Raw genomic sequence first — 16,932 nt, 5'->3', positions numbered from 1 at the left:
TTGGTGCTGACCTGAGCTCAGCCATGCCTGTGCCAGGCCTGCCAGCAGCCTGGGAGCCTGGCTGAATGCTGGGCCTCGGTGCTGATCCGAGCTGTGCTCAGCCATGCCTGTGCCAGGCCTGCCAGCAGCCTGGGAGCTTGGCTGAATGCTGGGCCTCGGTGCTGATCCGAGCTGTGCTCAGCCATGCCTGTGCCAGGCCACCCTCACCTCCTCCACCTGTGGGCAAATTCCCCAGCCTGGCCTCTGCCTGGCTCCATCCCCATGGCCTTGCCCTGCCCTCCAGGGCTGTGTCTGCCCTTGGTGACCACCTGGACCCGCTGGAGGGTACATGTCCTACCTCCCCACCCTGGCTCCCCACCCTGGCTCCCCTGGTCCCTGCCCACTCTGCTGCTGCTCAATCCACAACCACATCACCCCTCATTCCCATGAAGCACAAAAGTAAACGCAGAAACTGAAAGACAGCACAAAACCAGGTGTGTTCAGAAGATGCAGCAGCCTACTCAAACACTGACTGTCAAAGAGGGGAAACGGCAACAAAAACATGACTCTGCTGATGTAGGGAAAATTAATCACACAAATGCAAGTTTGCTCATGAACTGTGAGAGCATTTTTCCTTGCTACACATTGTTTCTAGGGTGTGAAAACAAGGAGCTTTCTTCATATCAAACCAGCACCTTCAGCTTCCAAATGGACAAAAAAGGGCGCGTGGAAACCACCAGCGTTGGTCCTTGGTCACTCAGAGATTAAGATCACATACTTTCACTGTGAGCTGAGTCAACTGCTGCTATCAACTAGGTGCTGCCATTTTAAAGAAAATAACTTGATAAACATCAGGAAACACTGCAAATTTCACTGTGCTTTTTACTCCTGAGGAGCAAACAGGGCACTGGGAATAAAGCAAGATAAGCTACCTTCTTAGGCAAAACTATGTGAGCTACTAAATTAACATTGAACTCTCAGAAGATCTTGGATCAGTACAATATGATATGAAGAATTTTCCACTTCTTGGCCAACTTCTGGCTTGTCAAAACAAAAGCAAAGAAGTAATTAAAAATAATCTGGTCTGAAACAAGAAATGCATTACTGCAAAAAACCCCAAACCCAACACTAATCCAAAATGTGCTCTGAACTAACGAATTAAAATATTTAGAACAAATGTGTTTGCTTATAGTATAACTGAATAAGCCACTATGCAGCTTTACATTCTGAGTAAGGCAAACATATTTGGATCTACAAATAATTTTTTTGTGCAAAATTTAAAAAATACAAGATAGGTTTAGTATCATAATGCATAATAAGGGCTTCCTGTGGTAAAATCACTACACAATAAAACCCAGATGTCCTATCTTAAAACCTCAAGGAAAAGCAATGCTGAATTTCTGAAACCACTTCAGCTACCTTCAGAGTAAGGTGAAAAAACAACAAGATCATTTTATTACATGACAGTTTACCTTGTCAGGGTTCTTGTCTCTCAATATCAATATTTTAACTCTGAGAATTCTGGGAGGCTGACAGAACTCTGTCTATTCTGCTACCAAATGCAGCATGACATATGATATGCCAGTTAATAACTCAACAAGACAGAATTAACTTGAATATATTATAGTAAATATTCCTTGAGCATAGTTCTGATCTACAAAGAAGACAAAGTGAGTAAAGAACCTATATGTGACTTTGCACAGAGAGCTCAAAAAACATGGACACATGCAAGAAACTCCTCATCATCATCATCACTAACTTCAGGCAGATACAGCATTTTGCTTTTGGTATAACTTGTCTTGTCCTTGCATGCATAACTTGATTCACTTATACAGGATATGACTGTATACAAAGAATAGACTCTCTAATTTTTTCCACACAGACATAGAACAAATGACTCTTAAAGAAATCTTTCAAGAAAGAATGATTAATTAATAAATTAGAATCAGTATCAGTTTCATAGGCATGGCAGATAAAAAAGAATTTCAAGGAAGAATTTAGAGAGCAACAAGGAAAAAACTCTTTTACTGATGAGTGGAGCAGACAGCACACAGGAAAAGAGGGACCAAAAATAAGGAATTCAAAGCTATCAACCACGACTACATTTCCATGTGTGCAATACTGGCTGTGAATGTGCCTGCCTGTCTGGCATCATATGATGTTGATGGGACAAGTCATGGCTGTTTAAAAAAAACCATAAATAAATTCCCACTTGGGCAGCCATCCTGCTGCCTGTCCAAAATGTGATACAAACTCTGTGATCCTCAACATTGAAACAGCACTGCCAGACCAAGACATGGCTGTTGATGGCAGTGAAAATGAGGGGCTTTGCCTTAGGCAGCTGCCACCTCCTTCATTCAGGATTTCTCAGAGTTCTTTAAGAGAGCTGCCCCTTCCTGTCCCCTCTGTGACTGAACATGGAAAGAGTCCTCTCTTAACTGCCCAATAATTCTTCCAGGGCTCAAAGAAATAATGAGATGTGTTAGGAGGGTCCCCAAAATGCTAGTGATTTTTTCAAGGTATCATTATTCTGTCTGATTTTCTTACGGAACACCACTCATACTCAAAGTTGAGCCTGTAGGAAAGACATTCTGTGCTGTTCTTGTGAGCCAGCAAAGGCCTCCTGGAGATAAAGGAAAGCCCCATATTTCTCCCGAGGAAGACACCAAGGTTGTCACCATGGAGACATGATGACGGTGAGAAAGCTAAGAGATACAGACTCTAGCTGGCTCACAGAATGACATGGCTCCTTGGTCACCCACTGAGAACTTTGTTTCTTTCCTGTAACCAATGGGCAGTGAATGTGTATGTTGGGTGAATGTAAACATCTTGAAAAAGTTTAAAAGCAACATGTTGCTATAATAAATCTCTCTTGCAGCCTTCTGATGGAATCATGGTATTTTGTGCTGCATTGTGCTCTGTAACGACATGAGCCCAACTATACACTTATTTAGTCAGATCTAAATAAGCCATGTCTGTCAGTGTGGATACACCTCAAATGAAGCTGTTCTAAATTAGGATTGCAATGTATCTTTTTGGGGAAACTCCTAGGCTATTTCTAAAGCAGCCCACAGGTAGGGAGTCTGGTATTTCCAGGAAGAGGTAGATTCACTTTGCATGCACTAAATAATTAATGTGGCAGATTAAATCAATACATCAGATTGATGCCTCCTTCCTAGATCACCTAGGCAGTATGCCTGCCTTATCACATTTCTCACACTGTAACCCAGTGCCTACATTTACAGTAGACACATTAAGCAGGATGGGCCAAGTGATGACTCCACCCTGCTTATTTAGCCTGGAAATCCTGTGTTAATGAAAAAAGTCCTCCTGTTTCAACCAGACAAAACTTTCCAGATGGAATAAAACAGGACACATCTGGGAAAACCTGGATGTGAGATAGCCCAGAGCATTGACACATTTTAACTTAGAGCAATAACTTAGGTCCCCATGTCAGCAATCTAATTTCATGACAAAACCAACAGAAGTAGTACGTAGTAGTGTTGGTTTTATCTTCTCTGTTAAAGATTTATTGCTTCTTCCACTTGATGACATTCTCCATGATATATCCCCTTAAAATCTCACAGAAGTGAAGAGAATTATATCTCATGCACTACTTCAACCATTTTCTTTCTATATATCTATATATGGTCTCCTGTTATAATGACAGTTGTGATCTGTTACTTGCTGTTATTTTTGCAGATGTTATTCAAACTTATTCTCTCTCAATTTTCTTTCTTTGATCTGACAATTATTTCTTTCTTTGCAGGGATTCTGTTGCTCTCACCTGAATATAACTTGGGAAAAAAGTAACTTTTGTTAGAGGCAGTTAAAAAAATATACTAAAAGGACACAAATAAAGTAATCAAATCAAATCAAACTACTTAGGGAAAAGTGTTCTTTTTTGGAAGACAAAAGAAAAAATAATCAGCATTAGCAGAAGATACATTGTGTCCAAAGAGAAAAAAAAACACCCCAAGAACTCTATTTTTGATGTAATGCATTAGCAGAGACAGAAAGGGAGAAAAAAATCTGTAAACTTAGTTGAACTTCAGGTAGTTAATACTACTTAATTTTATTTAAGCCATGTGAATTATTAAATCTACAATTCAAAGTAGTTCCAAAGTTATTTGAGGCCTCTAACATCACTATCCAACGTACGCCAAAGAGCACTAAAGATAACTGTGCCTGATCCACCCCATTTGGCTGTCTGTCCTGGCACTTCCATTCAGGGACTTCTCTTCCTTAGTTCTTCAAGTCTGCAACCAGAATCCTCTTCTTTTGCCAGAGACACCATTTTTTTCTCTTCCAGTTTTCTGATATCCTAAACATCCTCCTTCTTTTTCCTGCTCTCATGTCTTTTTCTGCTGAGAAACATCCGTCTCCCTAACAGCCAGCAGCAGCCTGCCAGGCAACACATTCAGTCAAACTCTCCGAGTTCCACTCTTCCTCTCTCCCTCTTTCCTGCCCTTTCCTTAATCTCCCTCCAATTTCTTCATTTGTGCAATTTTTCTCATTCAACACCACTTATGTGCAGCAGCTGTAACTCATTCACATATATATGGCTGTCAAAGCCAGCAGCTCTGCCTGTCTCACTACAGGCAGAACCATGACTTTTAAGACCTGGTCCCACAGACTCTAATAATTCATAGCAGTTTTTAAAATTCAAGCTAATAAAACACTTCATAACATTAGCACATTGATCTGTGTAACAAATAGGAGAAGAGTCAGTGTGACAAACAGGATTACAATATAAACAATATGACTGCCAGCAACTCTGGCAATTGTTCAGGTGCTACTGGTTCCCACTGACACCCACTTTGTCACTTACAAACATATTTGACCAGAGCAGTCACTGCAAGGAGCAAGGCCAACCCTCCTCCCACCCCCAGCTGCCTGCTTCCAACCCCATGCCAGCCCAGGTTTCTATGAATACAAGTGATCTGACCCAGGATAAAGTTAGCTCTCACCCCTCTTCTTTTTTGGGGTAGTCATTAGTACAAACAAGAAATTTTCCAAATCAGCTCACCACACAACTACAGAAAGACCTGTGCTGACCAAGGGAAGGAAGCAGCATATGAGTGGAAAATGGGATAAATATTGTGGTGGCAGTGCAGCTCACTTTTTCATGGAAACATGACCAGACTTCCCCATTCACATTCACTGGAGTGTTTCATCTCCTATACAGCCGTCACCTTAGGAACTACTAAATCTGAGAAATTAAACCTTCAAGCAAACCAATTTACTTTTTCAAGATTCTCTGGGAAAACCAGCATGTGGAGATTCAAGCAGCCATGATCAGACTGCATGCATTAACTGAGATGTCTTGAACACCTCTTCAGTATACCTCTACTTTAACATCACAGTCTGCAGGCTACTGTTAAGGACACGAGGGAGAATGAATTAGTCCATGCTATAGCTAAAACTCAGGTATCATGCTATACACACTACAACACAACTTCATAAAAGAAGAGTCACAATGCCACTGGTTTATGTCAACTGATCCCAGTGATATCATTACTGGGCATAAAACATTTGCAGTTATCACCAGCCTGCTCTGGTTTCAGTAGCACATGGTAATTTTATCATCCATTCAGCACTATGCAACAGAACAATGTTTGTATCTAAATGAGGCAAAGACAAGCAGCATATGACACTTAAGGTTCTCGCTCCTGTCCCCTCCCACAGGGCTGTGGGTCCCCAGCCAGACAGCTCTTGCATGATGTGGAGAGATCAACCATCCATGCAGGCTGACGGGCAGGCACGACATGCCAACTGCAGCTGGAGTGCGGGATTATCCTTGTCACAGCACCTGCTGCAAAAGCCCTAGGATTTCCCAGTCCCTAACACAGTATTTTCCAGTCCTTAACACAGTATTTCCCAGTCCCTAACACAGTATTCCCCAGTCCCTAACACAGTATTTCCCAGTCCCCAACACATATTCCCCAGTCCCTAACACAGTATTCCCCAGTCCTTAACACAGTATTCCCCAGTCCCTAACACAGTATTTCCCAGTCCCCAACACAGTATTTCCCAGTCCCTGACACAGTATTTCCCAGTCCCTGACACAGTATTTCCCAGTCCCTGACACAGTATGCCATCTCACCAGAGATGTGGTCTATCATCACATATCTATTTAAAGTGGAAAGTTAAAAAGTTGCACACAAAAGGGTTAAAATATAAGTAGGATAGCTTTTGAAAAAAAATGTAATCAAGGTCCCACTAGCACATGACCACAAAGCCTCACCCACACTTGTGGCTGACCAATAAATGCAGCCACAAGCCAAGCCTACCAACCTCAGTATCCTATATTCAGGCCTGATCCAAAATCTATTCCCATTGAACTCACCAAGCTTTGCAACAGGCATTATCTCTCACAGCTTTCACATCCTTGTGACAATGATGCAAGAGTTTAGTAACTTCTAGTTATATCAACTCAGGTAGATAACTGCAACCACCTATATGGCACATTTTTTGATTTAGCAATTTAATTTAAACAACAATTTGTTTATAAACTCTGACTTGTAGAAATAAGCTTCACAGTCCTCAGCGGAGGTTTGTATGTAAATGAAGACATTTCACCTGCAGGTTAACTATATTGGTATAGTTAACCTGCAGGTGAAATGTCTTCATTGTACTCATTGGTATCTGGAGCACTGCATTTTTGGTGTGTTTCTCACAAAAAATAAAGAAATTGTTGGGTTTGTTTCACTATTGTTTTAACAAAATACCCAAACACAGAAATTAACAGCGGAATACTTCAAGCAACCTGACACTTGAAGCATTATGCTTCTCTGCTGAACATCATGTTGTGGAAGACAGCAATCTGTAAGGCTTCTAAGATGATCTGTTAGTTGTTTCTTTTAATAGAAAGACAGATAAGCCATCTGGCAAGGAAAACGCAGTTCCTCACTTATTGGTACCAAGGAAACTGCTTTTTTGTCCTCTTCTCTCCTCAGTAAAAGTCAGAAGATGTTTTACTTACAGCGTCCACTTTGACGGCTGACAGCAAAACTTCCATCAGGATCAACAAAAGCCCCGTATCCCTGCAGGGAAAGGTGAATAAAAGCGATATTGTTTTCAGCTAGTGCAAAACAAACACGTGATAACGCTCAGCAGTTAAAGGTGACAATACGACTTTAAAAAAGTTATTTCCAAAAGCCTTTTGAGCGGAATTACTTACTGACAAAGGAAAGTACGTGCACTGGGAAGCTGCGAGATGTCCATTTTCGCTCCTTCCCCGGCCGGGGGCTCGGCTCAGGGCTCCCTCCCGCCGGACGGCCACCCCTGCAAGGCAGAGCAGAGCCCGTTCGGAACGCCGCTCCCCCCGCCGGAGGTCTCCGCGCTCGGCGACGCCGCTGCCGGGGCAGGGAGCGGCCCCTGCGGCCGGGCCGGGCCGGGCTGCGATCCGGGGGCAGCGGGGCTGTCCCGCCGCTCCCTCCCGAGCCGCGTACTGCCGGCGCGCAGCCACCCGCGGGCGCGGACCCCGACGGGCCGAGGGGAGCGCAGCCACCGCCGCTGCCCCGGCCCCTTCCGCCGCCCGCCCCGCGCCCGCTCCGCACCGCTGCGCTGCCGTACCGTGCCGAACCGTGCCGTGCCGTGCCGTGCCGGGCGGCCGCGGCCGTGTGCGGCGGGGAAGCGGCGCGCCTCCCGGCTCCGCCCGCGCCCCCCGCGGCCCACCACACACCCGCGGCGGGGACCGGGAGGCGGAAGAACTGCGGCCAGCGGGGAACGGGAGCGGGCGAGGTTGCGCCCTCCCAGGGTCCCCGCCCGGAGGGGAGGAGAGGGGGGGCTGCCACCGCCCATCGTGTACGACGAGTCGAGTCCTTCGCCCCCGAGGCATTGCAAGCGCCGCGGCCGCGACGGAGGGAAGAGACGCGCATGTGGGGCCGGCCCCGCGGAGCCCCACTGTGAGTCGGCGGCGCCCCGCCGCCCAGGGACCGACGGCGCGGAGCGGTGCGCGGCAGCATGCGGCTCTGGCTGGGCTTCGGGCTGCTGCTGAGCGCCGAGCTCAGCGCCGTGTCCGCCGCGGTGAGTACGCGGGGGCGGCTCCTCCGGGCTGCGCCATCGGGCGCACACGCGGGACCCCCTCACGGGGAGCCGCGGGAGCGGTGCGGGACGGGACGGGAGCCGGAGCGGGGCCTCCGCTCTCGGGGCGCTGGGGCAGCCAGGTGCGCTGGGCGCGGATGCCCGGCGGCCCCGGCGCGGCGCGGGGCTGTGCCTGCCCGCCGGCCCTCCGCGGGGCTGTGCGGAGCGGGGATGGCCGCGGGTCCGGCGGGACGGGCCCCGCAGCGCTCTCCCACGGCCCGGCGCGGAGCGCCGCTGACTGGGGAGGGATGGAACGCACGCACCCACCCGGGACTGAAAAGTACCGAGCTGTGTTGCCACGGTGAAAAAGAATAACAATTTAAAATGTTAAAAACAACCAAAATTTATATTAATAATAGTTTAGAGTTGGCTGCTTGCATTCAAAGTGCGGTGCATGCTGCCTTTGACCCCCGCGATGGGCGGTAGGCTGGGGACTGCGAAGGATCCTAATGTTAATGGTTAAAGCTGAATTCTGGCATCTTTCCGGATGGAACTAGATTGTGGCACAGGCTTTGTAAAATCGAAAGCATGCAAGTAGTCTGAAAGTTTTGCTAAGGGAGCTAATTTTATCACTGTGATAATAGCTATTAGCTGTCCTTAAGTCTAAAGGACTCTGCTGGCGCTCCTGAAGTATTTGGGCTGTTCCTTCTGTACGTCTAAGTAATGGGCAGCTGACACAATAATTTGTATTAGGTTATCTTTTTGTGTCTCCTTGTTTCCTTGAATTTGGTTAGGTTGATACTGTATTAGTGAAATTCAGGAGTGGAGAAAACTTCTCAGTAGCTGTAGACACATGGCTTTTTGTCATGCTTCCTGCTATAAATGCAAGATCTTGCATTAACATTTCAGTCAACAATGGAGGTATGGGAAAGGGTTATTTTAAGCTTTTCTCAATTTCAGCTGAAATTAAGTCCTATAATGAATTTTGCTGCCTCTGTGGGATGGTGTGTATGTATTGAATCAACTGAAGTAAGCAATGCACTGAACTTCCCATGTCTTGTCTGTTGCTCCTAGGTTGATAATATCAGGCTTACTGTGATTGCAATAAATCACTCAGTGGTGAATCCTCTAAGGCAATTCACCCAGCACATGCCATTAAGTTGATTAAACTGTATTTCCTTAAGGTTGTAATTAATTTTAATTAATTAGAGTATTTTGAAGTAAATTATTTACATTTGAGTTCTGAATTTGTTATATCTAGAGATAAAAATACCTATCTGTGAGATACATTCCCACCTTGTGCTGCAAAGTGAAGTCATTGGGTGAACCATGACTGTCAATCAAAGACACAAAACTACATAGGCATGAGGTGCTTATTAAAAGAAGGTACAAACTTTAGTATTAGTATTAGTTGTACAATTGTTGCCTCTTCTTTGGCAACTGTGAAGAGGCTCTGTTCTAGAAGTATCTAGCCATGTGCTGGATAAATTATTCCATTAAAATCAAGATTTCTTAAAATGTAACCTGAAGCTGTTAATTATATTATGAAGCTATTCTCATAATTAACCATTCTTTGTGTGTTAAGCTCACTGCAGATTTACAGTTCCTTTTCAGAGCCACCAGAAAACACAAATATGCAGTGGAAGCTGAGCTCCTTGCAGTTTTGCTGCCTTAGATAAACCCTCAACTGCACATGGGTGGCCTTTCAATCAATTCAGTTCTGCTGGCATTGTCCCGAGCTCCACAGTGTTGCCTGTCACTAGCAGCCACACAAAAGGTGATGGAGATGCCTGTTAGCCTGCACCATACCACATGTGGGTGGTGATCCAGAGGCTGCTCTTTGGAGATTCTTGAGCTGGGCTGATGCTTGTGCATGACTGTGGCAGGGTGGTGTGAAGCACTCTACACCTGGGCAGCATCATTTCTGCTTTTGGAGAGCTGGCAGAGCTGACCCAGTGCTCACATTGTCCTCAGATGAACGTATTCCCACAGTTTACATTTAAAGAGTGGTTGTATTAGCAGAAGATTGTGTGGTAAGGAAGGCTGTAAGGCTGTAGCAGAACTCTTTGCAATAGGCTGAACAGAGCAACCAACTTTATGCAGGAAAAAAAAAATTATGCTGGTTCCTTCTTTCATTGGCTAGTCTTTTTCTTTTTTTTTTTTTTTTTTTTTTTTTTTTTTTTTTTTTTTTTTTTATGGCAGTTGTGTAGCCACAGTCTTATTAATTGTACCATGGCCTTCATCACAAAATTGATGAGGGATGAGGCTGGTGGGCACCTTGGAGATCATCTATTCCAACCTCCTGCTCACAGCAGGGACAGCTACAACAGCTACTTAATACCGTGTCCCACTGAGTTTTGAATATGTCCAAGGATGGAGACTGTTCAACCCCTCTAGGCAACCTGTGTCAGTGCTTAGTCACCCTCACAGAAAATGTTTCTTCATATGTGCAAAGTGGTTGTTCTAGGCCTGAGACCATCCATGCCTGTGAGCACAAGCAAATGTGACAGGAGCAGCTCATGCTGTCTTGGTGGTGGTGATTCTGCAGTCTGTCTGGGCTGACAGAGTGAAAAATTGTTTTTATCTCTGACATATCTGTGATTAAATACATACAAGGAGATTTGGAATGACTGCTCTGACAGAGGCATTTGACGTAGCAAAGTCAGCCCTCAGCCAGCTACTGTCACGATCACGTGCCTCTGTACAGAAAGAGGGAGCTGCTCCGTTGCAGCTCCTTTTGGTTTTAATGTGGCACTATAAGGAGCTTCCAGATGTGACTCTGGAAGTTTAGTGTTCTTTATTTTGATAAATTATAACAAAAATAATATTTACAGCTGATCTGGGCTTTTATGCTGTTCTGTGTTCTTCTCAGGAGATTTGTTTTCAGGTTACAGTGAGAGCAGAGTGGAAGAAGGGCGGCAGATTAAGCTGTTTCCAGGTCAGGATAAAAGACTGCTCCCAAGAGACAGTTACAGGAGAAGCTTGTTTTGATGGATCTCTGCAGGGGCTCTCATTTCTGACACTCTTCAGGCTTCCATTTCCTATGGAGAAAGTCTGTTTCCTAACATTCGTACTGCTTGGTTGGGAGTGGACAGTGCCATGGGAATGCCTGTTTCATGATTTGGTACCCTGTCCATGCTGCTGCAGTGCTGCTCCTTGTGCTGCGTGCAGCACAGCGAGATCTTCAGCTGCACTTGAGCCCTGGGTGTAGTCACCTTCCACACAAGTGAGCACTGGTGGAAGGGAGGAGCTCTCCTGGCCACCACTGCTCAGGAGTGGGTTTAGCATTCTCTCCAAGTTCCCAACCAATCTCCCTTTTCTCCTTTTAGTCTACGTGAAAAGTTTGCTGGGACAGAGTGAGAGCAAGCTCTATGGAGCTAGTAGGGAAAGGTGTGCCAAAACAGTGATAAAAGCATGTATAAATTTTTCCACAAGGGCAGTGCTGCTTCCAGTAGTCCTATTTGAGCTGAGAGTGTGGTGGCAGCTGGGGATGCACTGGTGGGAGGCCAGGAGGTTCCTGTCCCTGGATAAGGCCTGTATAAAGAGTGGTCCTGTATGTGGCCAGGCAGAGACAGCTCTGCTGTATTGTCCTCATGCCTTCCTTGCATCACCTCTCCTATTTTTACATGATATTTGGGAGTGCATTCTGACACATGGCAGTTAGAAGCCAAAGGCAAAAGGAATATAATCTGACCAATTTTTCTATTCTCTTTTCTTTAAAAATGTGATTTACTGAGATGGAGATGTACAGAGTATATAAACCTAGAGTAGATAAAAAGAATGACCTGGGCTTTTGGCATGTGGTTGAAGAGAAGTTGTATGACTGAGTCTGAATCACTGGTAGCACTTCACTTGGGTGTGCTTTTACCAATGAAGTAAGGCAGGGTTGGGCAGCTGCCTTCTGTTCGTGTCTAGGACTGCCACGTCTTTGATGCTGAGACACCCTGAGGCCATCTGGCACCCTTGTCCCTAATGTCCTCAAGGACTTGACAATACCAAGGGCAAGTTTAATAGACCCTAGCAAGTGTTAATTCAGGAGGGAGATATGGTCACTCTGATTCCAAAAATATGGCCAGAAGGGGAGACCCAAATGATTTTTAATGAGTAAAGCTCCTCTCAGACTAGAAGGTTTCAGAGAAGAGCAGGAAATGGGTTTGGTTGCCCCTGCCAGGCTATGGTGGGGTGTGGAAGCATGAAGAAGACAAGTGCAGTGCTCCCTTTCCTTCCTGTTGGAGCAAGATGTCAGGAAGAGGTATAAGATCTGGGGTGGCTGAGGGTGCTCCAGAGAGGGTCATGAGAGCATGGGCAGGAGAGTGGCCTTCCAGCTTGTGGCCAGCACTGCTTGCTGGGAAAGTGGAGGAGTGGTGGGCATGGGTTCACCTGTCCCAGCAGTGGTGGGTTACTACTCAATATGTATGCACAGAAAAATGCATGGGCACTTCTGGAGACAAGGGGGCAGGCCTGGTGACTCCTTGCTCCCAAAGGTATCTCTTTATACCTGTTGTCCTTCCTGCCAAATTCCCCTCTCCCTCTGGCCACTTTTTCTACAGCATCATGGCATGGGGTGCTGGAGGAGGGAGAGAAGGGCAGGATATTTTATATCACCTGCCTGCTGCCAGCCGTGTTGGTGAGCACAGGCTCTGAACCTGCTGAGTGTCAGCGTATGCAAGTGAGTTTATGGACTGTCATCCCCAGCTGCACAAGTTTTGCTTCTGAGTGTTTGTATCAAATGCCTGCAGGACTACTGCAATGTTTCATTGCAACTTGTGTGCTTGGTGTTTATAATCCTGGATGTCACTAGTTTGTGTAATGCCTGAGGTTATGCTGGATGTATATTCTGTCGGTTGCCTTGCCCTGATTATGTAGAGCAATGTAGCACAGCTGCTGCAGGCTGCTTAGACTATTGTTCTAAAATGTCAGAAACCTTCTTTAGGGATAGGCTTAGGAATATTGTTCTTTTTATAGAACTAGACTAAACAAAGGAAGATTCAACAACCTCTACACAAGAATAAATTGACTTACTTCATCAGTGTTTGAAAGTTACATAGTACACCCTTCCCAGAATTTCCGCTGACTCTCCCATCATAAACACTTAACACCTTAACACCTTGCAAGATTTGATCAAAGAGAGGAATTTGGGCATGGGCTATGACCTGAATGGAAGAGCAACCTGTGGCTTTAGTGAGTAGTTGAAGGTGTAAAGTGCTGCTGCAATGTAATGATGTGTGTGGGAAGATAAATTTTTTGATTTCTCTGGGTTGTAACTGGTTGGGATTATTCTTCGTGATTTAATACATCAGGAAAGTATGTGGCATTAACCCTTCAAGAGTCTTTTTGTAGCAATGTCTTGGACAATGTGTCAGTAAAACAAAGGACCAGTTAAAACTTTATCAGTATGTAATTAGTACCATTACGCTGCTGTAATCTGAGGTGAGTTGCAGTAAAGAAATAGGCACATTCTTCATAAAGAGTCTAACTAGTGCAAAAACCAGTCCTTTTTTACCCTCTGGCATGTACAAATAGTTATAGGATGAAAAACTGACTGTTTAATCTTCCTTTATCTCTGACATATCCTCTTACAGAAGGGGGAGCTTGAATAAACTTTCTAAATTGAAAAAGAAAAGTACAGTGTAGATGTTCAAAAATACTTCAGCTTCCAGTCCCTTGTACTTCTACAATACACTGTTCAGCTCACTTTTTACTACTTTGGCATCTCAAAAAAGTATTTTTTAGGAAGCCTCTTAACAAGGTATGCTTTCATTATATTTCCAACGTAGGCAAAAGACATTGTAAGCCTTAATATTATATTAGCTCTTCTTAGTTTAGATGTTTGTGTGGTGCTGGTAGGAGCTGCCCCTTTTCACCTCTGATTTGCCAAGTTATCAAGCATCTGAAAACCTGTAATTATGGGCTCCAGTGAGAATTGTGGTCCTGCTTTTATACCTGTGCTGGGGTGTTGCAGCACAGAGACATTAGTGCAGTTCTGGTGCAAGGTGCTGAGGCCTGGCTGCAGACAGCAGGTGCTGTGGAACCCAGCAGCTTGGGAATCTGCTTGGGTGGAGATGAGTCAGCCTCACAGCCAGCAAAAAAGTTCCCTTTTTTTAGCTTGGCTTGCCTTACAGCCCCATGATTAAAAGGACATGTCAGAAAATGAAATGAGGGAAGCCAAAGAAGAGCTGGAAAAGGATAGGTTTCCTTTTTCTTGATTTTTTTTAATGCTACCTTCATATCTAAAGAATGCTGTTCTCACACATGTTCTGAAATAAGTGGCATAAGATTTGCTGTGAATGCACCAACTTAATTTACAAAATGTATAATTGTGTCTTTAGCAAAGTTATTCAGCTACTTTTATGGAATTTCTTTTAAGCTAAAGGGTTTCTTTGTGTGGATTAAAGAGAATCACTAATCATACTGTGTTCCCCTCCTTTCCTATGCTTTTTTTCTCTCTGTTTGCATCCGCTGCCTTCACCTTTACTGCTGCTGGCAGACAGCCCCTTTCTCGCAGGGTCTGAGGAAGGGTGTGCTTCTTCAGCAGAACAATGTGAAGGACAAAATACAAAGTGCTGTCAAGTGTGTGGAGTAAACAAATTGCAGAGTAATAATTAAGTTTCTTTCATCTTTTTGTGGCTTTCATCTACTTGTAGCAGTGACAGACCACATTTTGACATGCAGATTTTTAAGGTGGCTGAGAGGGAACCAGCAGAATAAATTATCAGAGTTATAAAATAAATCCAGTAGTTAGTTTAATGCACTAAGATTGGTAGGAAAAACTAGAATATTTTATTTTAAAATCAAGTGAGTTTGGTCATTTGCATTCAGAAGAAATGTAGTTTTTTATAGAGGACTGACACATGGTACAAACTATTCATTATCTTGTCTGTAGATAACATATACCTTCTTAAAGAACATTTCAAATGCTACAACTACAGAACGGAAAGTTCTAAAGTAAAGTCTGTCACCCCCTTGGAGATCCCTGCCCAACTGTAAAAGTGGGAGTGGAAGAGATGTGCTAAACTAGCTCCAGTTTGCAAACTCGGTTCTTCATCTCTGCATTGAGATAAGATGAAAGCCGCAAATCAGGTTTAGGTGTTAAACTTTCTTGAAAGGTGCCAGAAGTCTGGTGGTGTTCCCTAACATTGCTGGAAAAAAAATTATTTGGGGCAAGTAACATTCGTCTCCTCTACTACCTTTAAACACCAGTGTCCAGCCTTCTCCCTGCCCATGTGTGTCTCAGCTGCTGTGGGATTTATCATCTCTCTGGCTTCATGGGAGGTCTGAGGTTTCAACCTTTCTTCCAGTCAAGATGCCCTCTCAATATTTCTCAACATGTGGATGTTTTCTTAACACTGGGGAATGAATGTGGTAGAGCATTATCTAAATGGTTTAGTGGGAGAAGGAGTTCTGATTCATCATAGTCAATGATCAATGCCATTTTTACATGGAGATTCTTCCTATAGATAATTCACATTGGAAATTCATAATGAAATATGTAATCTTTCATGCAAATAATCACTAACTTAGTGGAAAATAAATAGTTTTATTAGCTTGTTCTCTTTGAGTAGATGATTTATGGGGTTCTTAGTTTAGTATACAGAAATCAGAATGAGAAAGGTTCTTTTTTTTTGTTCTCTTTGTCATGCAAATATTTCAGTTGTAGCTAAGGGACAGAACAAATTAGCCCATTTTCACTGGATAGCTATGTGCTGACTAGATATTGTAAGTCTTTTGGTCTTATTAGTCCATTTGTTTATCTAGTGGAAGAAAACTTGTTTTCTACTCTACTGAAAACTTCTGTTGAAATATTTCTTAATCTAAAAGCATTGAAACATATCCTAAGATTGTAATGAAACCCAAATAAGGCTGAAAAATTATACTGGTATGGACTGATGGGGCTGTCAAGAATTAGAACAAAAGTTTAAAAAGAAATTAGTGCATTAATAGTTTGTATTCATAGTGCACATATTAAGGGAAAAATCAGCTACATGAGGGTAGATTCAAGCATTCCAGGAATTTTCATATTGTACTTGAAGCTTGTCCCTTTTATGGCAATGGTAAGTCAGTTATCTGCTAGCAGAATAAAAAAGGATGAGTTCTGGCTGCCCTAAAGCCAAGATATATGTGCAAGCACTAATTGTGGCCAAAACTCAGAAGACTTTTTTAGCTGAAAATGCACATGTGCTTTTAGCAGTTTGTTAGAATAGGCAAGGAATACTAAAGCCTTGTAGGTGCTTGTAATGCTTTTACTTCAGAAAATTATGAGTAACTTTTTATTGAATTTTTTTTTTTTTGCTGAAGTGAATTGACTGGGGCCGTATCTTTGTTAAGAACAGCTGCATTTTTTGGAATCAACACGGACACTTTTAGAGAGAAGCAGGGAATAGCAAGAGGCATAAATGAAAGTGAGAAGAAAGTAAAAAGCTTAACTCTATGCTAGGAAGTCTATGTTTTCATCATTTTTTTTTTAATGGCACAGTGACTCTGAGGAGTCACGGCTGCATGATGCATCTCTAGGGGGCAGAGTAGAAAGCAGGGCATGAAGAAAGGTCAGGAAAAAGGGAAAGAACTAAGTGCTAGAGCCCTGCACTTAAGTTTTGCTTAGCTGGACAACAGCTGTGGGAGCTGGCTCTTGGTCCTGGCCACTGCCACCAGTTGTGGGGACCCTCCAGCTGGCAGTCCCAGCCTGGAACGGGCTGTTCCATGATTGTTACTGGTAAATATCAGCTGGGACAAGACTTAGACAGGGATTCTGGTGCTGTTAATTCTTACGCAATGTAATCCTACTGTCTGTGACTTTCTATTGCTATTTTAAACCTTACTTCCCAGTATGGACCTTGGTGATCCAGCAAATGTTGTGCCAGTGCCTAAAGTCACTGGGTTAAATAATGTCTCGGCTCACGCCCTTGAGAATGCCAAAATAATAGTTCA

At 44.0% G+C, this 16,932-nt stretch overlaps 2 protein-coding genes across 2 annotated transcripts in view; one reads left to right on the top strand and one right to left on the bottom strand.

Moving 5' to 3' along the window:
• COL4A2 (collagen type IV alpha 2 chain) overlaps nucleotides 1–7,612 on the bottom strand; it is a 143,362-nt gene extending 135,750 nt beyond the window's left edge. The window contains exons 1-3 of the mRNA XM_058018759.1: nucleotides 7,568–7,612; nucleotides 7,163–7,266; nucleotides 6,965–7,025 (exon numbers count right to left, since the gene is read on the bottom strand). Of these exons, the coding sequence (XP_057874742.1) occupies nucleotides 6,965–7,025; nucleotides 7,163–7,206 (105 nt within the window). The 5' untranslated portion in view covers nucleotides 7,207–7,266; nucleotides 7,568–7,612. The remainder of the gene's footprint in view (nucleotides 1–6,964; nucleotides 7,026–7,162; nucleotides 7,267–7,567) is intronic.
• A 174-nt stretch (nucleotides 7,613–7,786) lies between these two features.
• Nucleotides 7,787–16,932, top strand: part of COL4A1 (collagen type IV alpha 1 chain) — a 120,798-nt gene continuing 111,652 nt past the window's right edge. Inside the window, exon 1 of the mRNA XM_058045832.1 lies at nucleotides 7,787–8,010. Coding sequence (XP_057901815.1) covers nucleotides 7,948–8,010 — 63 coding nt within the window. The 5' untranslated portion in view covers nucleotides 7,787–7,947. The remainder of the gene's footprint in view (nucleotides 8,011–16,932) is intronic.

The sequence above is a fragment of the Melospiza georgiana genome, chromosome 2, assembly GCF_028018845.1.
Source record: "Melospiza georgiana isolate bMelGeo1 chromosome 2, bMelGeo1.pri, whole genome shotgun sequence".
NCBI lineage: Eukaryota > Metazoa > Chordata > Aves > Passeriformes > Passerellidae > Melospiza > Melospiza georgiana.
Note: the sequence above shows the minus strand (reverse complement) of the source record. Positions and strands in the feature narration are given on the sequence as shown.